The sequence below is a fragment of the Canis aureus genome, chromosome 36 (assembly GCF_053574225.1).
Source record: "Canis aureus isolate CA01 chromosome 36, VMU_Caureus_v.1.0, whole genome shotgun sequence".
Classification (NCBI taxonomy): Eukaryota; Metazoa; Chordata; class Mammalia; order Carnivora; family Canidae; genus Canis; species Canis aureus.
Window position 1 is genome coordinate 13,185,070 of NC_135646.1, and position 25,676 is coordinate 13,210,745.

Genomic DNA, 25,676 nt, shown 5'->3' on the forward strand with positions numbered 1-25,676 from the left:
ATACAGATTTTTTTTTCTTTAGGATCTCTTGTATTACCCCAGATTTCTTCAATGAACTGTATCATAATTTAAAAAATACTACTTTGTGAGTGCTAAAGCGTTACAAATTGCTGCATGAGTCAATTGTGAATTTTTTGTTACTGCTCACATTCCCTAGTTGTTTGATTTGAATTTTATCACCATCCCCCACCCCCCACCCCACCAAACCTGGCTTGCAAACTCCTCAGGAATAGGATCTTCTAATACTACTAATTAATTTTTTATTTCTCCTGGAATATTTGGTCTCATAGTGTGCCAAAGGCAGGTGCACAATGAATACTCACTGAACTGAATAGGTATTATATCAAAATCTCTTTGTCAAACCACTTGTGAGGAGCAGCTGCAGAGGCGGCTGGCCGCACTGGGTCGGGCATCTTGGCCACCATGCCTGTTCTGGGGCAGGTGGGGTGACTCAGGGCTTCCCTGGCAGGAGCACGGCAGCCCTGGTTACTGTCTTCATTTTCTGCCAATTCAGCTGTTCAGTGTACTTGTCAGGAAAGAGCAGCTGAATGCTTAGAAAATGTTAAGTTTCTTCAAGGAGTTTCCTTTGGTCTGATCTGACCTAGATTACTCTATTATTTATCTGTGAACAAACAGTTGGGCCATTTATTACTTATTCCTCAATAAGGAACTGATAAATTAAGTCAGTTATCTATTACTGTTGTAACAAATTACCACAAACTCCCTGGTGCAAAACAACACAAATTCATTATCTTATGGTTTTGGAGGGCAGATCTGAAATAGATTGGCAGGGCTGTGCTCCTTCTGGAGGCTAGAAAAGAGCCATTTCTTTGTCTTTTCTAGCTTCCAGGGGCCGCCCCACTCTGTGGCTCATGGCCCTGCATCACTCTGACCTCTGCTTCTGTTATGACATCTCCTTCTCTGACTCTCTTACCTTCTTTTTCACTTTAAAGGAGCCATGTGATGACAATGAACCCACCTGGATAATTCAGGATAATTTCCCCTTTAAAAGATTCCTAACTCATTCACACAGGCAAAGTCCCTTTTAGGCACGTAAGGAAAACTCTTCACAGGTTCTAGAAATTAGAATACAGACATCTTTGGGACACATTATTCTGTCTATCACCATAACCAACTCATCACCACCACCGCTATGGGTTCATATTTATTCACAGAAATAAAACAAAACCTGGAAAAAGATTCCATGTTTGCTCATGGACATGAAGACAAAACTTCTTTCTTTGCTCATCTTCTGTATCTGTTCAAAATCACACAGATCTGTAACCTGGTTTATACAACTGCAGTGGCCTGAAATTTGTATTTCCAAAGAAAAGATTGCTTGGGCGTCATTTTCCCCATCGTAGGCATATTAGCAGGTGACCATTCACTCACCTCTTTCTGTTTCTTGCCCCGGAGAGCCACATGGCTGCTGTTACTCTCCCGGAGGGAGTCCACGGTGTCTCCATAGAGCAGCTTGATGGCTCTGACCAGCCGGGCACAGGAGCGGCTGTGGTGCAGGTAGCAGTGAGGGTGGCAGTAGTCAACGTGGGTACAGATGAAGCTTTGCTGATTGCACAGCAAGATCATGACCTGGAACACAGACATCACTGCAACTCAACCAGGCAATCGGGGTTGAAACCACAGTCACTCACTAAGAAAGTCCCACAAGAAAGCAGAGTTACAAGTCTTTTGAACTTGGCTTGTCCTCTCTATTCACACTTGATAGAAAGATCTTTCTGAAACAATAGAAAGTTAAGTAACCTTCGAAAAACTTTAACCAATTATTGTGGAATGTGTGATTTCCAAATATTTTCAAATGAAGATTCTAAATTTAAACCATATTATTTTTGCAGCTGTTATGTTGTAGAAGGAGCCAGGTAGAAGAGCATAGACTTGTGAGAATCTGTGCCAAAAGATTTGGCTGGCCTTTGACAGCTGTGGGATGTCTTTAACTCTGGCCTACCTATGTGGAATTGAAAACACTTTTGCATCTTCCACCTTGGCCTAAAACCTTCTATTGAGCCTGAACCTGACTATAGAGTTTCATTTCTTCTCTCTACGAGTTCATTTTCTCCAGCTTTTGTGCCATTCTAGCTCTTGGGGTTTGATCTGGCTCAAATCCTCACATCACCTAGACTTCCCAAGTAGGATTCATGAAACCAGTTGTTGTTTGTTTTTTTTTTTTAAAAGATTTTATTTATTTATTCATGAGAGACACACAGAGAGAGGTAGAGACATAGGCAGAGACTGAAGCAGGCTCCTTGCTGGGAGCCCGTTGTGAGACTCGATCCCTGGACCTGGGGTCATGTCCTGAGCCGAAGGCAGACATTCAACCACTAAGCCACCTGGGCATCCCAAGAACCCAATTGTTTTAAGGATATGGTTATTTTGGGATAAGGAATGAAAGATTTTGAGTTTGTAGCTTCTTAAAATGTCTTCCTAAAAAGGCAATAGCATTCCAACATCCACAAGGCTAGTCATGAATAGAGTAATCTTCTGAACGCTTCCATCCTTCATGAAACCAGTTCCCACCCCAACACCTAACCTGTAGAGACCATGTGCCATATTGAATGAAGAACATAAAGTCAGTCAATGTGGACAGAGCCAATCAAACCTACTAGGTAGGGCTGCCACACATTTCCTCAGGAATAAGAGGCCCTGCTTACACCAAGGCAAAGAAAAACAACAATAACAATCAACTCCATACCTCTGTCGGACTCAGATAACAAGATCTCACTCTCATTAAAGTTAAAAAAAAAAAAATAGCTGTCTGAGTAGAACATCCAGATCTCTCTTGAGATTCACTGAATATCCCTGATATTCCTGTATGGACTGTTATGAGGCAGGGCACATATAAGAACTGTAAGGTTTCCCTTGTTATTCTTAAATCTGACTGTTAAAAAGAAATACTGAAAAAGCTTAGCAACAACAACCAAAACCAAATAAACGCACAAATGACCATATTACTGGCTTTAGTTTAGAATATTCTGATTTAGTATAATATCTGGGGTGGAGGTGACCTAGAAATCTTTGATTTTAAAATTATGGTCAGGGCTTTTTGACATACATTTTATATATTTCCAAGATGTTCCTCAATGATCTCAACTTCTGGAAGTAATGCACTTTGAAAACCATCCCCTGTTGAGTATGGCCTGGCCTAGTGACTTGCTTCTAACCAACAGAATGCAGCAAAGGTAAGGAGAGGTCACTTCTGTGATTAGATTGCATAAGCCAGTAACTCCTCTCTTATTACCAGACTCTCCTTTACGGGCTTTAAGAAAGTAAGTTGCCACATTGGAAAGGTTCACATAGCAAGGAAATGAGGGTGGCCTCTGGCCAACAGCCAGCTAGCAATTGAGGCCCTCAGTCTAACAGTTCTTGAGTAACTGAAATTCTCTCGATAATAACACAAGCTTGGAAGCAAATTCTTTCCCATTCAAGCCTTCAGATAAGACCCCAGTCTTGGCCAATACTTTGATTGCTGTTGCCATCTTGTTGAGAGAGCCAGAAGCAGAGGACCTAGCTAAACTGTGCCAGGATTCCTGAAACTGTAGCTAATTAAGTGTGTGTGTTTAACACACACACACACACACACACACACACACACACATTAATATATATATTTGAATGCATAAGATTGCATTCAACACAGTGAGGAAGTCAGGATCGGAAAGGCAAGATGTGGGGAGAAAGGACATTCGCTGAGGTGAGCATATGCCACATTTCTCCTTGAGGCATAAGTGGCCAAGGAGCCAGGCAAAGCTTTAGGCACTCTCATGAGAACTGGAAGATAAAAACTGGAGTTCAGAATTGCTAGGGGAAGAAGAATTGAGTGGATAAGATCCTGTAGTGAAGGGATATTCGGAGAAGTGAGACTTGGCACTTGCCTTCTAGGCATTTGTTGATTGAGTAGCTAAGAAGCCAAGTAGAAACCAGCTGACAAGTAGAATGGAGATTTTGGCAATTTTACTATGATGAGGAAGCAAAAGTGGAGTTTCTGACCCATTAAGACTGGGGGGAATTACAGGACACACCCCAGACTCTTATTGGGAACTTTGGAATGCTTCTTACTGGGAGATGTATATTGGGAAAGGGAGGAGTGGGGGTGGAGAGCAATACTACAAGTCAAGTCAGCTTAGTTCTTGGTAGCACTGAAGTAATCTTTGCTGTCTGCCAAAGTATGGGATGAATCTTCTTGGAAGGGAGATAGCATCATTGGGAGACTCTATAATCCTATAGTTATTTTTTTAATTAGTAGACTTTGTTTTACAGCATTTTAGGCTCACAGCAAAAGTAAGCAGAGTGTGCAGAGCGCTCCCAAACACTGCCTGCCTCCACATATGCACAGTGGCCTTCATTATCAACATCTCCTGCCAGAGTGGTATGTTTATTATAATTAGTCAATCTACACTGACACATCACTATCATCCAAAGTGCGTAGTTTACATTAGGGTTCACTCTTGGTGTTGTACGTCCTATGGGTTTTGACAGATGTATAATGGCATGTATATATCACTATGCTTCTATAATTTTTCAGCCACCATATCTGGTAGTCAATAAAATCACTAGGCATATTAAGGAACAGACTAAGAGAGGATATATATTGGAGTTATCAGTTATGGATTTTAAATGTGTATGATCAAAATGAAAATTCAAAAGTATTTTAACTGAATGATAATGAACATATGATGATATATCAAATGTATGATATAGCTAAAGCTGTTCCTAGGGAACATCTACAGTTTTAAATGAATATATTAGCAAAGTAGTTGGAAATAAGTTATCTAGGGATTTATATCAAGAAGTTAAGGAAAGAAAACATCTTAAATTCAAAGAAAGTAGAAGGAATTAATAAAGGTAACAGGAGAAATTAATGAAACAAAAATTAAACATTCCCTGAATGACAAAACCAAAAGCTGATTCTCTGGTTAATAAAACTGACATCCTTCTGGCAAGACTGATTAAAAAAAGAAAGAAAAAGATATAACCTACCAACATCAAGAAATAATAAAGGTACATCCTTGTAGATCCTACAGAATTTAAAAGGATTTTAAGAGAACGTTATAAACATCTTTTTACTAATAAAAATGAATATTTGGATTAAATTAACAAATTCCTAGGGGAAAAAATGTGTTCAAACTGCTCCCAGAAGAAATAGAAAATCTGAATGGTCTGAATCATATTACATGAGTTGAATTTTTATTTTTATTTATTTATTTATTTATTTTTTTAATGAGTTGAATTTTTAATTAAAAACTTTCCTATAAAGAAATGTTTAGATCTAGGTTTCTACTTACAGAACAAATAATACTGGTCTTACAAAAATACTTCATTGAAAACTAAAAAGCACTACTGAAGGAAATTTAAGAGGTGGGACATAAATTAATAGAGGGATAGACTGCTTCATACATTAGAATACTCAATATAATAAGGATTTCAATTTCTCAATATTAAATGATGTTTATATTCAATATAAGACTGTTTTGAAAGCTTTTTTTTTTTTTTTTATAGAAATCAATAGGTGAGGGGCACCTGGGTGGCTCAGTCAGTGAAGTGTACTACTCTGGATTTTGGCTCAGGTCATGATCTCAGGGTCCTGAGATCAAACCCTGCATTAGGCTCCATGCTGAATGTGGAGCATACTTTAGATTCTCTCTCTCCTTCTGCCTCTCCCCTCATGCTCTCTCTGTCTCTCTAAAAAAAAATTAATAGGTGATTTCAAATGGAAATGAATATAGCTATAAATAGACCAAGCCACCTTGAAGAGAACAAAGTTGGAGGATTTACCCTTGTATGAACCAAACAAGCCATAACACAACACGGTACATAATATATGATATCAATGATACGTATTTCAAAAATAGACAAAACTAATCTATGGTATTAGAAGTTAGGATGGTGGTTACTGTTAGGGGAGGGTAGTGACTGGAGAGAGTGTGTGAAGGGCTTCTAGGGTGCGAAAATTTTCTTGACCTACTGGTGGTTATGCAGATTGTCACTTTGTGAAAACTGACTGAGCTGTACACATAGGTTTTCTGTGTTTTTCAAGGAATAGGTTGGACTTCACTAAAGAGTTTCCTTTAAAACCAGCTGCCTCAGAGAATCTCAAAATTAGGTTCTGGGGATCAGCCAGTTGTGAAGACACAGCACTGTAAACCCTGAGGAGCATTCTGTATCAGCCAGCCCTCATCTGACCCCACCAGGAAGTCAGATGAAAATCAAGAAGATGGTCTGGAACATGCCTAAGAGCACAGACAGTATCCAGTTGTGGATCTGATCTTATGTTTCCTTAACTCTCTCATTCTTTCTTCATGCCCAGGCCAAACCTTGAACCCTAATCCATGCCCAGAGTTTCCTTGAAATCCCCTCTCACTCATGGCCTCTGAAGAGCCCTTGGAGGTATAATCTTTGCCATCTTAGGGTCTCCATGTTCTGGTTTACAATGAGCTCTATACAGACACAAGAATGACACCATGCCCTTGCTCTTGGCAGTGTGGGATCCTGCAGAAAACTGACTGCGTTGCCTCATCTGTGGTACCCTGGCTGTCTTGGTCCCTCAGGGTTTTCCCTGACTTATGTTGACCCATGAGCCAGCCATAACAAAGAAACTGTGGTCTTACTTAAGCTTAAAATGGATACAAACCAACAGAATACTAATTCTGGTGAGAATTCAGAGCTTCAGCTGAAATAGAGGCCTAGGGTTTTCCTTAGAGGCTAAATTGGATGGATGGTTTTCGTATAATCTTTTGTCTTCACTCCACAGACCTTTCTCAATGCCAAAAGAAATTGATCTCAGGTCTCTTTCTGAGACTCCTACTTACATGAAGCCATGACATGCTCCTGTGATAATTTTCCTCCGTGCCAGCAGTACTCATTCCCTCTGGCTCGATGCTGGGCTCACTTGCACTCCAAGGACTCCCTTCTTTAAAAGAAAAATGCCAAGAAAGGTTATATTGTTCAATCTCCCCGGAGAGCATGTTGGAATGGTAGAGTTGTCCATGCTTTTGAATCCTAGGGCAGACTACCGTGGCCCAGTGGGTTAACAGGGCATAGCACTGACTTCAGTGGAGGACTGTTCCTAGGAGCTGTTCCCTTCACCACCAGCTGAACAGGCAATTGCAAAGACATTGATGATCTCTGTCATGGTGGCTTCCATTTTGAGACATGGGAGCAGAGAAGAAACAGAGTCAAGTCCTTGAATCGCTGAGATGAGCAAGTTATTGATTGAGTGGGCCCAAATCCACTCAGACTGCCCAGACCTTGCAGGTGTAGTTAAGTAGGGACACCGAGCAACCTGCAGTGGCCATAAGTGTGCTGCTGCCCCCTCCGCTGCTGTGACACTAGTGCCACTGCTCTCAACACTCCCTGGCTTTGCTATCAGAGCTTTTTCAAAAATGGATGGTGCCTCAAACCCTCTCACCCCTCAAAAAAAAAAAAAAAAGAAAAATCCTAAGGGAATTTATAAGCAATTGTGATCAATCCTGGACCATCCTTTTGTCCAAACTCTTCTCTGTGGAAAAGTCTGGAGACATCTTTCAGGAATTCAGTACATTATATACCACACAAAAAAGCTTCGCCCTCAAATCTAAAAGCTTTCCTGGCTCATGTCTATGACAAAACCATGCCTCTGGGCTGCCTATTTTGATTCAACTGGTCAGGCTAAATCAATCAATTCAAATAATTAACCAAAATATTTCCCCCGCCCCAAACAACTTGATGACATCCTTACAACTTCAGACTTGTAATGAAAGAAGTCACAGGGTTTTTTTCCTACTGTCTCCTTAAAAAATAAGCTGAATCTTAACTAATGCATAAGTTAGTTATTTTCAAAGGTGAGGGTGGGTCGGTGTAGAAGTACTTCCTATTTTAGGCTCTTTTGATTAGATATACTCAGCTTCTATTTCAGTAGACTTGATCGATAATGTATCCACACTTACTGATTGACTTCTGACATCACTCGCCTAGAAAGGAGAACTTTCTATCTTGCTCCTCAGACAGGCACTGAATGGCAAAGAAGATGTACTTTAACGTTTACCTAGGCAGCTGGGGAGTCCACATACTCTCTGACTTGCTAGTAGGATGACCATCAGGCTCACTGGACTGACACATTTTGGGATTCAAGAGTTTCTTTGGATCCTATGGGGACAACCTTCACCTCTAAGGCTTTGACTGTATACAGAGCTCAGGCTCAGGTACTTAACATACTTTATAATCATCCCTTCAGAGTAGGCGAGGAGGAAATAGAATTCTTCCCACTGAATAGTTGGAGAAAACAAACCCCTGAGACATTAGCTGACTCGCTGAAGGTCACCGTCAGGTCTTGCAATCTTTCCTGTCTGAAATTTTTGGTTTGTTTGGGTTTTTGTTTGGTCTTGTTTTACTGCAAGACAGAGACTTTAAAACACGGAAGGCCTTGAGCTCACTGCCCGCCAACCCCCCCGGGAATTTCTACATTTTTGCTTTCAAGGTCCTGATGAGAAGAATGGTAGCACAAACATCTGAATTTCAAAAAACTATCCTGCCATTAAAGCATTTGCTTCCCCTAATATACTCTATCCTAGCTGCTCAAACTGTGGCCCTTGAGCTTGAGCCAGCAGCGTTAGCTTCACCAGAAAACTTCACCAGAGGCTCCCACCCCAGACCTGCTGAATCAGAACCTGCCTTTGACCACACTTGCAGATGACCTGTGTGCAGATTAAGGTTTGAGCAGCCCTTGTCTAAAGGGCGACTGACAGTGTGGTCTAGCCTGTGGCTCTGCTCTGTGTCTCCTGATGGGTAAGAATGGGCTTCAGTTGTTTCAGGGTTTGGGCCCTGTCTTCCTACCCCCCAAGTCCCTGCGCACCCCACTCCTCTATGTTACCTAGGTCAGTGACAGTGTCCCTGCTCTGGGACAGCTGCAGCTCCTCAGCCTCGGACTCTGAGTCCTGCCGTGGTAACTTGCTGCTCTTTAAGCTGCCGACCCGGCGGATGCTGGACAAGGAACCCCCCTTCTTCACCTGGAAACTGCGGGTTCCTTTAATCTGGAGCAGGCGGGAACCTCCTATCCTGATCTTCCTGCTGGGAACTGTATTAAAAGAATAAAATAGGGCTTTTTCCCCCTTAGTGTTCCCCAGCCAGTGTTAGATCCAAGCTCTCCCCAACCTGTCCCTGAACAGCCTCCTCTCTGTTGGCCTGGGATGAGCAGCATGTCTGGACAAGGAGCTTCCGAGCCCCCCAGTCGGGCAGCTTTGTCAGGCAGGCAGGAGGCTGGGTCCACCAGGAAGGGCTGGTGCAGCTTCTTTCTTACACACAGCTCATCAGTGCTAGGAACAACCTGCTCCCTCTCTGGCCCAGGGTTCACAAGCATGAGTGTGCCCTTGCAGCAGCAGCATCTCGGGCTGTTAACAGCACATTCACATAATAACATCATTGCTTGATTCAATGCCACACACCATTTGTGTTTGTTTTTCTTTTGAAATGGGACTCGCAGAGTTCTGGGAGTTACACAAACCCCTGGATGTAAACCCCTTCATTTTGGAATACCTCATTAAGAAATAAAAACAAGAGGCGCTTCTCTCTCCAACAGTCAGCAGTGGGTTCCGCTCAGCTCCTCAGCAATGGCACTAAAGGATCTGTTTTCACTGGTGTGCTTTGGGTGAACATGAATGTGAAATAGTTCCATTTTCAATGCACCTAGTGATGGCATAGCATCCTTCCTTCAGTCAAAAGGCTGGGTGGGATGTGCGTCCAAATGTTGCAACACCCTGAGCCAACCTTACAGTCTACATGTACCAAGAAGAGCATGAATTATTCATCTTTAGTGTTCTGGAAAAAACAGTCATCAGTGAGGAAGATAAAAGGGTAAAAGAAACACGTTTAAACTTGAAACCTACTTTTTTTTTTTTTTTTGACTGAGAGCATCTTGATTTCCCATAGTCATTTACACTCCTACATCATCTTCATTTGGAGATTTGGTGTTGTCCCATATGGATTTTATAAGGGCAGGATAAAGAAAGTTCTCAGAGCTTTCTCGTTATTGAGAAAGGGCCATTATTTTTGCATGATTTTCTTCTTTACATGAACTAGATTTCTTGTGAATTATTTAAGGCATGGATATTAATATTTTTAAAAGTTCCATTCAGGAAGATTGCATTGTAGTCTTGGGTTGCTCACTCACAGGAGAGTTAGTGTGTGACCATGAGAGAACTTGTACGGCTCAAAGTCATATGAGGAGCCCAGAAGAATTCCTGCTGAATAATGTGCAGGGTTTAATTCTCTGATTTACACTTGTGATTGAGAAAGATTAAAATCATCACCACTGAGCTGGCTAAGGCCTCACGGAGCTCCCTGAACGCATCTGGGCAGACTTTTACATCTGGATAGAAATTCTTGCAGCATGCCTGGATAAATTCCACAACGACTATGGACTATGATGCTCCATTTTAATTATAGCACAAACTTCATCCACTGCATTTTTCAATATTATTTTTAGGCTTAATTGAGACTTTAATGCCCTACATGAAATACATCTGAAGTAGAATATTCTCATTTTTAATGACTACTAATACAATTTCATGTCAAGCTAGATTGGGAAGTAGAAAAAAGTTTAGAGAGGTTTTTTCTTTTTCTTTTTTCTTTTTTTACAGAGATACTCTCTCACATTCTTTGCCTGGTTTAATGATACCTTTTACCATACAAATTTGGGAAAGTAACCCAAATTAATGTGATCTGAAAGAAATTCAATTTAAGAATCTATTCTATTAGCAAAGACAACTGGATATATCCTACAGGACTAAAAATTAGTGTTCAGAATTACGGCATTGATTATTTACAAAGGACACCACAGTTGGAATTCACATTTGATTTTTTACCTGAAAACTATCAGTGGAGCTCATACAGCACTGAGTGTTTGTTAGCTTTACCTCTAAGACAACGTGAACTAGTACAAAAGTGAAACAAATACATCTAAATTGAATAAAACCTCTTTTCACTCATCTCATAAAATAAACCCCTTTTCACTCATCTCATATTGTATCCATTAGCAAGTCCTGCTAGCTCCGTGCTTCAAAATTTCCTAGGGTTTTAAAAGCCCCATTACCTATTCCCTGGACTAATGTAACTGCCTCATTGCTCTCACTTACCACCACTCCCACAGCTTGACTTGTCTTTTTGTTCATTTTTCCTTTTTTAAAAACTTAAACTCAATTTGCCAACATTTAATATAACACCCGGGGCTCATCCCATCATGTGCCCCACTCAGTGTTCGTCACCCAGTCACCCCAACCCCTACCCACCTCCTCTTCTGCAGCCCTTTGTTTGTTTCCCAGAGTTAGGAGTCTTTCACGGTTTGTCATCATCTCTAATTTTTCCCCCACTCAAGTTTCCCTCTTGACTCATCTTTTAAATACATAAATCGTAAATACACATATTAGATCACCTTTCTGGCCAAAACCTGCCACATTTATGCAGAATTAAACTTCCAACCAGATCTACAGAGCCTACTTATTTGCCTTTTGCCTCCCTATCTGACCCAATTTCCTGCCAGTCTTCCACCAAGTCATTATGTTGCAGCCATGTTGGTCTTTTTGACTTTCTTCAAAATGTTCCACGTTCATTCCTGCATCAGAGACTAGTTCTCACTGTGGTATCTGCTTGGAAGACTCCTCCTTCAGCACTCTGCAAATCACATCATAGAGGTCTCTGTTCAATGATACTTATGGGGTCTTTCTCTGACTACATTCATTCCACCTGGGTCACTACCAGTTCTCTGACCTTTGTTTATTTTTCTTCATATCATTTGTCTTTATTTGAAAGACATAATTTGTCTATATTTGATGTTATTTAATCATGAAGTATTAGCTAATAAAAACTAAAATGTATGTGAAAAATTTTTTTTCCTGTTCATTGCTGTATTCTGGGAACCCGAAATAGTGTCTGGCATATAGCAGGTGCTCAATAGATGATTGCTGAATAATCAGACACATCTTGGTGTCTGGATTTTGGAATAGCAGTCTTAGTTTGTTTTTGGAATGTGGGTAAAATGCTGTGACAGACCTTGCTTGGGGATATTAGGTAGACATTTTTAGTTTAAGAATTATTTCACATTTGTTTTCCCTGGTAGAAACTGAATTGTCCTCAGGCTGTTTATTTCAAGAACAACATTTTTAGCTTTTATAAAAACAGATGGTATAAAATTTTAAATAAAATTTTAATAATATAATTTAGCAGGGTCCCCCTGGTTTTAGCATCTGGTATTAATTTGTCAAAGGATTAAAGAATATTGAGGGATCTTCAAGATTTTAGCCAACCAGTAAAGGACATTTTATGACTATGTTTTCATTTTATTTATAGTTTCAGTTTTCTGCTCATTTATTAACCAACTTTCATATATTAACATAGTCATTCCATGAGGAGAAACAATACTAAGGTTTTGTGTTTTTGAACATTGAAGGAAATTTACATAAATGATAATCATGCAATAAAAGTGTTCTTAAAAATTGATCTGATGATTTATATTTTAAAATGGTGTCAATTTACTCTGCTCAAGTTTAACCATATCCATATTAGGAATTTTTATTTCAGCTATTAAGCAATAATTAGCATAATAACTTTGAATAGGTAAAAAAAAAACCCTTGGGAAAAGTCTAAAAATGTAAGTTTTTCATCATATGCAGTTAGCATTATCCAAAAAAGTAATAGTTGTAAAAATATTGACCTGACATACTTCATGCTCAGAAATTGCTAAAACTTGGCTCATGAATTCTTGTTTTGCCGTAAATTCAATATAATGTAATGATTATTTGCATTTTAAAAATATCATGACAACATTCCGGCCTTAAAATACTATAATTTTTTTCCAATGTACATCCACCCTTAAAGATCTTATGTTTTCTCTATATAGGGCTATTCCTTCCCGAAATCATTCATTCCGTCAGCTATCTAACATTTATTGAGTCATTTTCTATAGGATATCAGAAAATACATAAATGCATAAAATCATCTTCGACTATTTTAACAAATGTACTGATGTTCTTTGAATCCAAATTCATTGGAAAACCATTGAAGGGCAGTGGAATTTAGGAAATAGCAAAATCAGATAAGAAGTTAACAATTTAGGGAGCCTTTGAAAACTTAAAACTTGGTAATCTTTAGCTTATATTTAGAACTTTCCACATGGGTTCTAATCTATATTTTCATGATATAAACAAATAACAAAAACTACAGCAATTATTTATTCTATACCAATTATGTACCAGGTACTGTGCTTATGCTCTGCTTATATTGTCTCATTTAAAGCTTTCAACATCACAACATGGTAGGTGTCATTAACTTAATTTTACAGAGGAGAAAACTGTGGCTTAGGAAGTAAATAACTAGACAAGGTCAGATGACTGGTTGTTATATTTTACGATTTTAAGATGTAGTTTTCTCACATTTTAACACATCTGAAATTGAGATTTATCTTACACTTGATGCCACCCCAGGATCACTAGTGCCAGGTAGCAGTTGTGACACATTTGTTATTGTTTATGTCCGTGTGAGCATCTAAAGCACCAGCAATGGAATGCATATAATGGGTGCCAGTTCTTGTAGCTCCAAGGAGACAAATGGTAGGTTGGTGAAGGAGTGAGTGAGGTGGTAACTCAGATGTGTTTGGCAACGTTCTTGAAGCACACACTGAGTATAAGGGTAGGCTAGCTTCAGACAAGTGAATGCTGGCTTAAGTAACTTGCACTAACAGCTTTACTTCTTTTATAGATCATTTAAGGAATGATGTAGCACTAACATTCTGATGACACAGAGGACATTATCCTATAGAAAAACATGGATACTGGCAATCCTGAGTTGAAAAGTGATTAAGAAATTTGACCTGGAATTGAAGAGCATTTAGAAAAACTTTAACCTAATTATTCTATTTATACCTTCCCTTTTTTTGCTGTACAAGAATGATAGGCATCAATAATAAAAATCTGTATCAAATTAAGTCTGAAAGTCCTCTTTCAGTAAGAATGAAACATAGACTAAAGGATTAAAAAGTATTGCACAAGGGCTGAATTCGAAGTATTTTTTCTTTCTTACTGGTCCATGAAATAATGGTTCACCTGACAAGTAACCCATGGCACCAACGGGATATGGAGAGTTGCTGAGCTGGAATTAGATTCCACAACCTCTCAGACTGTCATGTCCAGCTCCTAACTAGCATGGTTTCCTACCTCAACAAGTGGACACAGCACTGTATGTAGCCAACAGTTTTGGACTTCTTCGGGTGTACAATTCTGTAGTGTAGACCCCAGGCCAAATATCCTATGAGAAACACTGAAACACGAAAAGAATTCTCGCTTTTCCATACCTTTCTTCTCCTCGGCACCTGCATCTGATTTGAGCGTGTGGCTACTACTGTGGAGGGAATCTTTTGAGTCTTCATTTTCATCCAGGACCCCAGCAAAGCTGATCTTCCTTTCATATCTGTGTCTGTCCAACTCAGGATCCAAACGAAGTCTGCAGCTCTCCAAGTCCTGCAATTTCAGTGAGGAAGGAGTACATGAACGCTGGCATCTCCTTGGCACTGCATTGGTCTTGTGGCAAACCTCCCTCCATTTTGAATTGCACCCAGCTCAATTTGCACAGAGCCAAATTCCTCTTTCTCTAATGCCAATTTCATATTGTGGCCATTAAAGAAGCTTCTTGCACTAAAACACACACACACACACACACACACACACACACACACAAAACCTTCCCCAATTCATAGTTTTTCCCTTTTCCTCAAGTTTTATCTTTGAAAAGCACAGACCTTGTTTCAAATCTAGAATTTGCTTCCTCACCTTCTAACCCTTTGTCCAAAGTTTAAACTGCATCTTTGGCATTTATCTGTTTATTAAATGATCATGCACTGAGTATGAATGTATTAGATACTGAGGGATAAATAAGACATGGTTCTTGCCCTATAGGAACTCAAAATCTTGACAGAGAGACTGAGAAGGCAAATACAGGATAAATTTCCAAACTGAGAAACAGAATAGGAACTTAAAAGTCAGACTTGGAGGCAGAATAATTCCCCACCCTCACCCCCTGCCCAAGATGTCCATGCCCTTACATTGCAATAGGGACTTTGTGCATGTGGATTTAGCTTCAAGACCTTGAGATGGGAAATTATCCTGGACTAGCCAAATGGGCCCGGCCTAATCATACAAATCTTAAAAGCAGAAAGCTTTTCCAGGCTGTGGTCAAAGGAAGATGTAACTGTGGAAGAAGAGTGAGAGAGATGCCAAATTGTTGGCTTTGAAAATGGAAAAAGGGACTATGAGGCCAGGAATGTGAGTTGCCCAAGATATTGGAAAAAAGGCAAGGACACAGAGCCTTCTCTAGAGTCTCAGAAAGGAGTACAGCTTCCTTGACACCTTGACTCTAGCCCAGTAAAACTCTTGCAGACTTCTGATTCCTAGAACTGTAAGATACTATGTTTGTGCTGTTTTAAACGGCTACATTTCTGCAGAAATGGAAAATGATTAAAGAGGTGATGTTGGAGTTTCATCACGAGGATTGATTTAAAGGTAGCTCAGCAAACAAGTGAAGAAAGGCAGCTCAGCCTTAAGAAGTTTCCTATGTGAGGTCCAGAGGCTCAAAATACGATCAGACATTGGAGGAATTTCTTACTCTCTTCCAGAAGGACCTCAGTATAAGAGGAGGGTCCATGACGAACTGCTTATGAACAGCGTGAGCCCGTACCCTAACAAAAGCCGTGGGGAGGGGAAGTATTTGGTAAGAGTTTGGTCGATGAGGCCCCCAATTGAAAATTTGACCTGTTCTGTGAATAGAGACTTGTTCAATTAGAAGATCATATTTAATTGTTAATCTGTAAAACACTTTTGGAGGACCTGTTGAAGGAAAAATATATCAAATGTTACTTTTGTTTCTATAGCGCATTTTTCTCTAAATATAAGTCCTCAGATTCATCAAGATATGGAAAACAAAAACATTTTTAAAAAACCTAGTTTGCTCCAAGATTGAAATTTTATGCATTTGTTATTAATAAATGAAACTTAAAAAAAAAAGATTTATTTGAGAGAGAGAGAAGACATGAGCAGGAGGGCCAGAGGGGGAGGGAGAGAGAATTCCAAGCAGACTCTGCCCTAAGTGCAGAGCCTGATACAGTGCTCGATCTTATAATAAATCCTAAAATCAGGACCTATGCTCAAACCAGGAATCTGATGCTTAACATACTGTGCCACCCAGGCACTCCTAATAAATGAAACTTTAGACTCTACGCGTTGTTTCTTCTTTTCCTTTTAAAGAACAAAAGTTTGACTTTGGTACCTAGAAAATTAGAACGCATCTCGAAAAATAAAGGAACTACATGGAATGTATTTAGCATTGTCAAAAGATATTCTAGGAATACAATTGCTTTCCTGAAATTAATCCCTTTTAGGAAAACTAATATACTTTGTATTTTGTTAGCCAAACTTAATTATATGAATTTCTTACTTAGGAAAAATATAATATAACAACTCTGATTCTCAAAAGTCATTATCTCTTCTCTCTTCTTCTTTTATCCACTTATCAAAATCCCATCTCTCTTTCAAAGCTATATTCAAATGTGAGTTCTTACAGGAAGGTTCTTCAAGTTTTTCCAGCCCCTTCTTTGGCCAACCATAGCCCTTCTGCCTCCTTGTCAGGGCCACTCTTATATTTTGCATCAGGAAGTAATTTTTTATGTGTTGGATCTCCTGTTTCAATATATTTACCTCGGTATCACCCCTACTCCTATAACTATCACACCATCTTTTGTTCATGGTCTTACACCCAACAAATATTCATCAGTCTTGGTATATGTAAATTGTGTTTTGCTTCCCATTTTTTAACTTTAGGAAATTTGGAATCCAGCAGTATATTTGTTATAACCTGATTTATTAAATTACATCAGCATATTTGGCATAGCCCCTAGCACAATGTTGCACAAAAGCATCTAATATGTTGTTTTATCTAATGAATGAATGTAGGCAATAGACTTCCTTACTGTTTTTTGTTTGTTTGTTTGTTTTTATTGTGGACTCATCTATCCATTGGATGGGAATTACTTGTTTTAATTCGTGTTATTTGGCCATTGGTTATTGGTTTCATTAATTTAGTTGGTAAACATTTGAATAGCAGTTTTATAAACAAAATTCTCTATTTAAAAACTATTTCTTTATTGTTCTCAAGTTTAGAAGTTAATATTTAGAGAAAAATCTGATTATTATGCTATTTTAGATTATAAATCTTATAAAAGTGCTTTTTCTTTTAAAAAGACATTATTTATTAGTATGGTTTACAAAAACATTGACTAAAGATGTTACCAGAAGCTCTTAAGCACACACACACACACACACATACAAATTATTTGTTTCAACTAGGGATCTGAGAAAAATTGTTAAGTTGGTAAAATGTTTTTTATCAACTTTTAAAATCTTTTGGTATCATTTTGCCTTTTCTTTTACCTCCATCACTCAACCAATCCAGTGAGTGGCTTCCTGGGATTTCCTGACCCTAACCAAGAAACAACTGTGGTTAAACTAATTAACTTTTAAATTAACTTTTAAATTATTGTATTTTCAGTTCCTTTGCTTTCTCTTCCACGTTTTGGAAATAACTAGGATGTTTTCAAACAGAAATTTCTTCTGAAATCTCATCCATTTTAGGAAGAGCCTTATGGCAATTTCTGTCCAAAGGACTTTTTTCTCTTGATAGAAACTGTGTCCCTGATTGTCTTTCACCCCCAAGCTTCAGATTCTAGAATATCTATTGCTTCAAAAGGTTATTATTTTACTACTTAAAACTTTATTATTTTGTACATTAGGTAGTTATTATTTTTACTGTTATTAAAAATGTTACTGAACTAAAAAGTTTGTTTTGAAGATCTGTAGACCCTTGCAGGAAGTGTTTTGTTAAAACATTATCTTTCATTTTGATGGTATTTATGCTTAAGCTGTTAGACTCACTATTTAGTACAATTTCTTAAGAACAATTGCAGCATTTACAGCTTCAGTGTTGTTCTTATACTCATCGTTTATAGTGCATTGAAAAGTGACTTGAGGTGTGCGTGTGTTTGTTTTTTTCCCCATCAACCAAAGTTAGATTAAACATGAGAAAAAGCTTCTTACCATTTATTTTATAAAGGTCACATCACAACATAATGCATATCTACACTGGACAATGAAAATTCCAGTGTAGTGAATGAAGGCTCTCTGAGGCCCTATTTAAGGTGATGTAGCTGTGAACTCTTTCCTCTCCTTGACTGAATGACTGAAGGCTCTGTTTTAGCTTAACTTCTTGCCATTTTCCACTAGTCTGCCAGTTGGTTCTACAGTAATTTTTTGAAGTTTTGACTGATTTTTTTAAAAAATAAAATTTTCCATAATAATGGATTTTAACCTATAGCTTTATGGAATTGAAAAGGAAAACAAAAATAAATTAGTCAAACTTTAAGGCTTTTTTTTTTTTTAAATCACAGTGGATCAAAAGGGTAACCAGTGAAAATCTGAAAAATGAAAAGTAGATGTACCACCATGGTTTTACGAAGGCTTCAGGATAATTAGAATGCTGACAAAATAGCACTAGAAGAGGCCTTACAGATCAGAGATGTCATCCCACTTGACTTTAAACACATGTGTTGGCCTGGATTTGTTTTATAGAGTAACCTCAATATAATAGTAAAGCTGACACTCAGAAAATTAAAGGCCCAAGTTAATAGGAAATATAGTAAGGGCAGCAGGAGGAACTTGCCTGTCCGACAGCAAATAATGTAGCCCAAACACTGGTATGTTTCTCTTGAAAACATGCATTTTACCTGCAAATGTTTCCAACTTGAAAATGTCCATCTTACATTTTAGAGTGTGAGGGAATAGGTCTTCCAGATGTTGGAAAACCAGAGGTAGAGGCAGTGTTCAAGGATAACAGCACCAATTCTTTTGTATGCTCACCCCCCACCCCTACCCCAGTATGGGCTTGTTCATTTTGAGTCTGGTTAAAAAAGTAGGAGAGCTGGTGGACTGGAAAACTGGCTAAAATAGAAGTACATAAATTGTGTAACAATTTTTCTGGTAGAGTAGTATAAGTCTTGTGTAAAGAAAAAAAAATGTCTGGTTTCTCAGCTCTGGCAGGATGGTGCCTGTAATGAAAGAACCATTGGAAACTTGGTGCCTAATAGAGGACTATGGGCCAAGGAAAATCAGCTCCATCACTTCTCAGCCTTTTGGCTAAGATCAAGTGTAGGAAAATCGGCACCAAGGGGTGCCCATCCCACACATTTTGTGAAGACGCCTGGCCCTTGCAGAATGCTGGTATACTCTGCTAAACAAATCAGACCTAGATGGTGCAGGAGTATGCATGTGTGTGCACATGTGTGTGCGCGCCCATGTGTGGTCTTCTTCTGCCTATCTATAAGAAGTACTGCAGGAATAACAATACATAGTTAGAGATGTTTATATGCTGAATACGTAAGCAAGTCTTTCTGCCCATAACTTAAATGAGAAAACTCATTGGAAACACATTTCTATATGGATTTATGAGCTGTTAAATTTTTATGACAAAAAATTCTGTCAGTAATTTCTAAAAAATGCTGCCCATAAAACTCCTCATAGCACAGTAAAGGAACCAAAGGCTTGTGAAAGAAGATTCGAAACGAAGTAAGCATTGCTAAGAGAGTCACTCAAAATAGAGACCAAAGAATATTAAGGAATTAGGACCTATGTAAGTCTCCCGTTTCAGTTCTAGACACCATGGAGCTTTTACTTTTGTCAATTGCCACTTGTCGACTGCATCTCCACTGCTTCCTAGAACACCTCCTTCTACTGGATCAAAATAGAGATAATGTAACACCTGTTAGCTAAATATCCAATCCTGTAGTTTAAACTCTGCAAGCACCAATCATAATTCTTTTAAAATAAGTTATATGACCTTGTGGTTTTCACCTTTATACGCCTGCTCACAATTCCAGTTTGGAGCACACTTTCCATTTCCACGGACTCTGTGTCTCCCAGATTGCAATCCCTAAGACCTCAAACAAATGCTTCAGTTGTTTTGTGGCCTCTTCTTGGCCCAAAGGTTCGGAGACTTTCCTAACGTAACTGACAATGATCAATCCAGTGTTTTACCCAGTGGTGCTATCTTCAGTGATTTCAAGGTCAACTTCAGAGTTATTACTTTTTGTAATAGAAAAAAAGGAGATTTTATAATATAAAAATCCCCTGGTTGAGTTTTTTAAATTACATGATACATTTGGCCATTGGGCATTTGAGGAAATTGCAGAAACCCAAAACCTAGCCACATGTCTGACTTCTCTGAGTAGCCTGATTATTAACACCCAGACCTTACTTACCACCAGAGGCTCAGTGCGTGGTCTGGGCAGGCAAGAAAAGGTTTCTCGCAGGAAGGTGGTAATCTCTAGAAGAAGCTGGCATGCGGCCATCTTCAAGGCAAAGGGGCAGCCACATTTAGAGGGGTTCACAGTACCTATGGAGTGAAAGAGTTCCTTCATAAATAAACAAACCAATAAAAAATAGAGAGAGGCACGGTTTGATGGACAAAGCCACACATGTGTAAAATCAAATTGCATATGAGAATGTTACCTGAACATGTCCAAAATGAAATTGTATATGAGAATGTTGCCTATTCATGTTCAATTTGTATTCCCTTTAGCATAATCTGTGCATAACCATATACCTCTCTTGTCCTCCACTTTGTAATTCTACAGTGAGTTCCTTAGTATTAAAATATCTATCAGTAAGAACTAGATAACTTTCCTTACGGCTCATAGAGTAACAAAACACAGCCTACTAAGCTAGGAAGCCTTTTAACAAAAACAAATGGAAAGCAGTCTTGCAAGATTTTCACATTGCTAATTTAATCAGATTTCGACTATGTACAGGGTGGTGAACTAGTTTTGGCACTATAAAAGTCTTCCCAGATACCTCTCATAAAATGAACTATCTTGAGGGCAATGATTTTGCTTCCAGTCTAGCCTAGATGTGTTTCTGCAACATAGACAAGGCACATATCATACACTATCATATTAAAGCACAGTTACACTAGAATTATGCAAATATTCTTTTTTGCTCAGAAGTACAGCAGTCTTGGATGAGTAAAACGTTGCCTCTATCTTAGACCCAGTAATGGCTTTTGCTCTAAAGGCAGCTAATGTTAAGGTGATACCATAGAGACTTTTAAAATTCTTGGGATTAGTTCTCAGTTACATGTCAGCACTAATCTTGCAGAAATATACTGATTACCTATCAGCGTTCAGAAAAGAAGACCAAAGCAATGTCGAGTTCCGCCTCTCATAAGAGAAAGAAAATAGTTATCTATTTTGAATCAAGGCATCAAGCAATCACAAATATCATTACATATCAACATTCCTAAAAATATTTCCTGTATGTTAGGCTTCCTTAATTGAATAGGAGATCTACATAACTATCTATATCTATATCTATATCTATCTATCTAGATCATGGCTTATACTGAGAGTGGGTAGAAATTATGTTCTTTCTGAGGATATCTGATTATCACTCCCTCATGAAAACCATTGCTTTTTTTCCCCAGAGATAATATGTGGGTGGGGACACTGCCTCTTATTAAGAACTGAAGAGACAAACTCCTCTAAAAATTTCTAGACTGGTACTTGAGCCATAATTACCTTTGAAATGCAAAATGAGCTATGTACTGACAAGAAAGTGGAACTAAACCAGACAATCCAGTCTTAATGGATAGACTGCGTAACTCTAGAAATTGTGTGGATGTGCAATAGTTTTTAAAAAACAATCAAACACTAAATATTCAGTATAAACTTCTGGATATGTTGAGGTTACCCTCCAGATTCTTCTTGTCAATCCTGTAAACAATGTACTTGGTCTTAGAGTTCAGGCTCTCTCATAACTATCATCTGAAATATCCTGTTAAAATGACCCAGGGCAGTTTGGGTATAGCTTCTATAGGCATTCACTAGGTTCTGTGGTAGTCCTCAAGTGGTCCTAAGGATCAGACCCAATTCCAGTCTCCATGCTACTTTTCAGAGGATAGTTTAGACTATGAACTTGAGGGAATCTTTAGGGACCAAGATTGTTGGTTCACTGGTGGGCTGAAAGACCCGTGTCAGAATTTGGTGTTTTGTCAACAGCTAAGTCAAAAAAATTGGCTCTGATGTGATAAAGGCTGTGAAGGGCAAAAAGATGAAAAAAATTGCCAAAAAAAAAAAAAAATTCCTGAGCATAAAAGTGGAAAAGAAGGCAATATGTTTTTTTAAATTATTATTTAATTACACACAATGTTATACCCTAGCCATCCTTTTACATTTCATGACTGGAAAGATGAAATAGGCTTGGTCTGACTTAACTAAGGACAGTCTATAACATAAGTAGGGAGTTTCAATCTCAAACCACTAGGGAAAGTCAAGAGGAAGATGCCTCACTGAGTCTCTGAGGTAATGTTATTAATTCCATAACCATTTAGGAATTTTGCAGTACATAAAAGGCAGTGGTAGACATACACAACAAGCTTATATGGTATAGAACACACATATGCACAAAATGGTATTGAAGAGGAATGCACAGGAATCTCTTTGTCTCTACTCTTCTATGGTGGGACTCACTTTGATTTTAACAAGTACAGTATACAGCAGACATTCACAGTCTAATCATCTAAATTATTTAATATTTCAAATTCATGTTAAATACAGTAATTAAGTAATCTACTTCTTTAATGATCTGGGAAGCATTTCATGTTCAATTCTATTTGGTCTAATTTTTTTTTAATCTCCAAGAGAAATAACAAAATGTAAAACCTGATTAAACTTCTTCTGTGTCAGTAACTTTCCACAACTATATTTTCTCAGAGAGGCCTAATACTAATCTTTGTATAATAGTAAGAGACAGACTACAAACCAATGGATGTTCCATATTGCCTGCCACTCCTTGTCTCTGTCTATAGTCTTCTCTTTCTGATTCTTGTCCTCTCTCTGTGTGTGGCTTTATGCACATGCGTTACATCCATGCATAGGGAAGGGGGGAAAAGGCGCAGTGGGGAGACATGGGAAGGTGGTAAGAATATGAAAGAGGAAAGAGAAATATTAAGTGCTCCTAAAGCAGAGATTCTTACAAGCAGGGGTTCTTGTAGTAAAGGGAGTCTCCTTACTGTCATCTAAAAAGTCTTCCTCCTCATCCTCCTTTCTCAGTCTCCTCTTGGTCTCCTCATCATAAATGAGACCCAGCAGGTTGGCGGGGCTCTCACTTTCCCCATGGCACAGCTCATTCAACCGGACGCCAATCGCCTACCAGGGGGAGAAAAAGAGTGAAATAGCACAAGGTATGTCAGACTCCAAAATAGGCTCTCACATTACAGAGGTCATAAGCAACCATTAATGGGAAGGGATGTATAATCAACTAGGCACATTAAACCAAGAGACTGATACTGAAACATATAGCATAAGCCTTCTCTATATGCCATGGTGTTGTTACCACATTTCCGTATGTGGAAACCCAGAGGTGGATGCCATAGACGCTATCTCTAAGGTCATTTAAAGACTTGTAGAAACTGGAACAATACCTTTGTGTTCTCATACAAAATTTTTTTTCTGAAAATACTTCCACTTAATTGAAAGTCATTTATTTTATAGGTCTCTTATAAAGGAATGTGCAGGAGGAATCTGTTGTAGTTAAAAAAAAATAAGAATCCATGGTTCTTCAAAATGCTTCTGATTATGCTATTTTATGAGAATGTCACTGCCATGCTAATGAGTTTGGAGGCTGGCATGGATTTTTGTATAGCGATTTTATTTATATCTGCCATTATGTACACAGTTAATGGCTTTTTTAATAGACTTTGTTCCCTCACTATATGATAATCCATGAACTAGTAAGAAATACTGAATAAAATTTTGGTAGAATACTGAACACCAACATAGAATCAATACTTGTTATCTGTTCTTCTGATTCATCATGCACTACTGTCTGATTTGCCAAAAGGAATTTTCCACAAAGAGAAAAAATACACCACCTCTATCTAATCCTTTTTACATTCCGATTACATACTGTGTTCGATACAAGAAGAGATACGTGCTTAGGAAGGAGAGTCAAAAGCTAAAATTAGTACTGAACTTGGAATTTGGCAGCTTGGTTACTATAGAATTAGTATTTTTTTTTCAAATATTTGGAGAAGTTGCTGGATTCTGGGCATGCAAGCAATTAGACTCTCTACTGGAAACTGACAAGGATATATCTTCAGATAAAAACACAAGTTGTTTGAATGTCTTGGCTATCTGGAAGCAAAAAGGTCTCTTTAAACTCTGGAATTATGTGACAAATAACAAAAATTCTGTCAATGAGAAAGAAAGCAGTATAAAAAAGGTATCACAACTTCCTAAAAGCTTAGTCATTAGCTTGAGAAGTGTCAAGCAAATGAAACAAAAACTAAAAACAAAGACAACTACCTCAACCCAAAGCGTTGTCCTGATGCTACTGTTCTGGAGATCTTCTCTAAAGAAGGAGACATGCAATTATGAGTCTGGAATGGAGCCAACAAACTTAATAGTGAGGAGAAAAAAATCTGCATCAATCATTCCAAGATGCTGACACTAAGCAATTTAAGTTAAATCCACAGTTCATAAACTTAAAGGGTTGCTCAGAAAATGGGACTTCTCTGAGGCAATACTAAATGTCTACACAATTATTTAGGAACTCCATGTCTCTTCCATGGCTAGAAAAATGCCTTGGGGATAGGTTTGTTCCTTTTTTCATTCATTAAATATTTATTAAATGAGGTCATCTGTTAGGTATTAAATAAAATATAGAGTTGAATAAATGGTTACAGTATGTCAGTATCTTTGCTTCATGTGTCCTAGTAGATTATAAACCTTCATCTAGAAGGATCATTGTTTGTCAACTGGGAAGCCTACAGAGGTTGAAAAACTAGTTCAAGGTGGTTCAGCAAGCTGTGGTCAGGGATTCAAACACAGGGTATCTGTTTTTTGCTCTTCCCCTCAAGGAGCTTACAGTCTCCTGGGGAGGCAACAACACACCAAAATAACACATTAAATGCTGAAAGAGACTTTAAATAATTTGGAAGATGGACAGATTAAATTCAGTTCAGAGAATCATATAATGTCTCTTTGCCGTCGATTTTGAAGAATTAGTGTTTTGGCTAATAGGGAAGAGGAGGAGATGGAAAGTTCCAAAAGATCTATCAAGGAGGTGCACTGATGTGTTCAGAGACTAACAAGTAAGCCAGTTGGCTGAAGTACAATTTTGTGAGAGGAAATCATGTGCAGGAAGGCTGGGAAGGTAGACTGGGACTAGACTCTACATCCCGTAAAGCCAAACTCCTTTTGTTTTCTAAGGAAGCACGATGAGAAGTAATGTGTGAGTGAGGGAGAACCCTTACTCATTTGACAGACTTTGTGCTAACAACATAGAAATGCACAAACCATGTATCCTGCTTCCAAAAATTAATGTAATAATTTTTTATTATTATTGAACACTTCTTAGATGCAAAGGATTGAGATCAATGTTCTTTTAGATATATTAATCCATTTGATTTCATCATCCATAATCCTGGTATGGTTTGAACACCAAGAGAGAGCAGTGATGCCAGATTAAGCAATTTGGGTTTTATCCCAAGGGAAAAAGAGAGCCACTGAAGCATTATAAGTGGGTAAGAAACACCATCTGATT

General features: G+C 38.4%; 1 protein-coding gene across 14 annotated transcripts in view; it reads right to left on the reverse strand.

The window, feature by feature from the left end:
• UNC80 (unc-80 subunit of NALCN channel complex) overlaps window positions 1–25,676 on the reverse strand; it is a 215,487-nt gene that overhangs the window by 92,568 nt on the left and 97,243 nt on the right. For 8 of the 14 annotated variants that reach the window (XM_077885391.1, XM_077885387.1, XM_077885385.1 and 5 more), the window contains exons 24-29: window positions 23,107–23,278; window positions 20,336–20,469; window positions 14,330–14,495; window positions 8,861–9,064; window positions 6,822–6,922; window positions 1,393–1,590 (exon numbers count right to left, since the gene is read on the reverse strand). In XM_077885391.1, the coding sequence (XP_077741517.1) occupies window positions 1,393–1,590; window positions 6,822–6,922; window positions 8,861–9,064; window positions 14,330–14,495; window positions 20,336–20,469; window positions 23,107–23,278 (975 nt within the window). The remainder of the gene's footprint in view (window positions 1–1,392; window positions 1,591–6,821; window positions 6,923–8,860; window positions 9,065–14,329; window positions 14,496–20,335; window positions 20,470–23,106; window positions 23,279–25,676) is intronic. The other 6 variants (XM_077885390.1, XM_077885389.1, XM_077885386.1 and 3 more) reach the window with 3 other exon arrangements.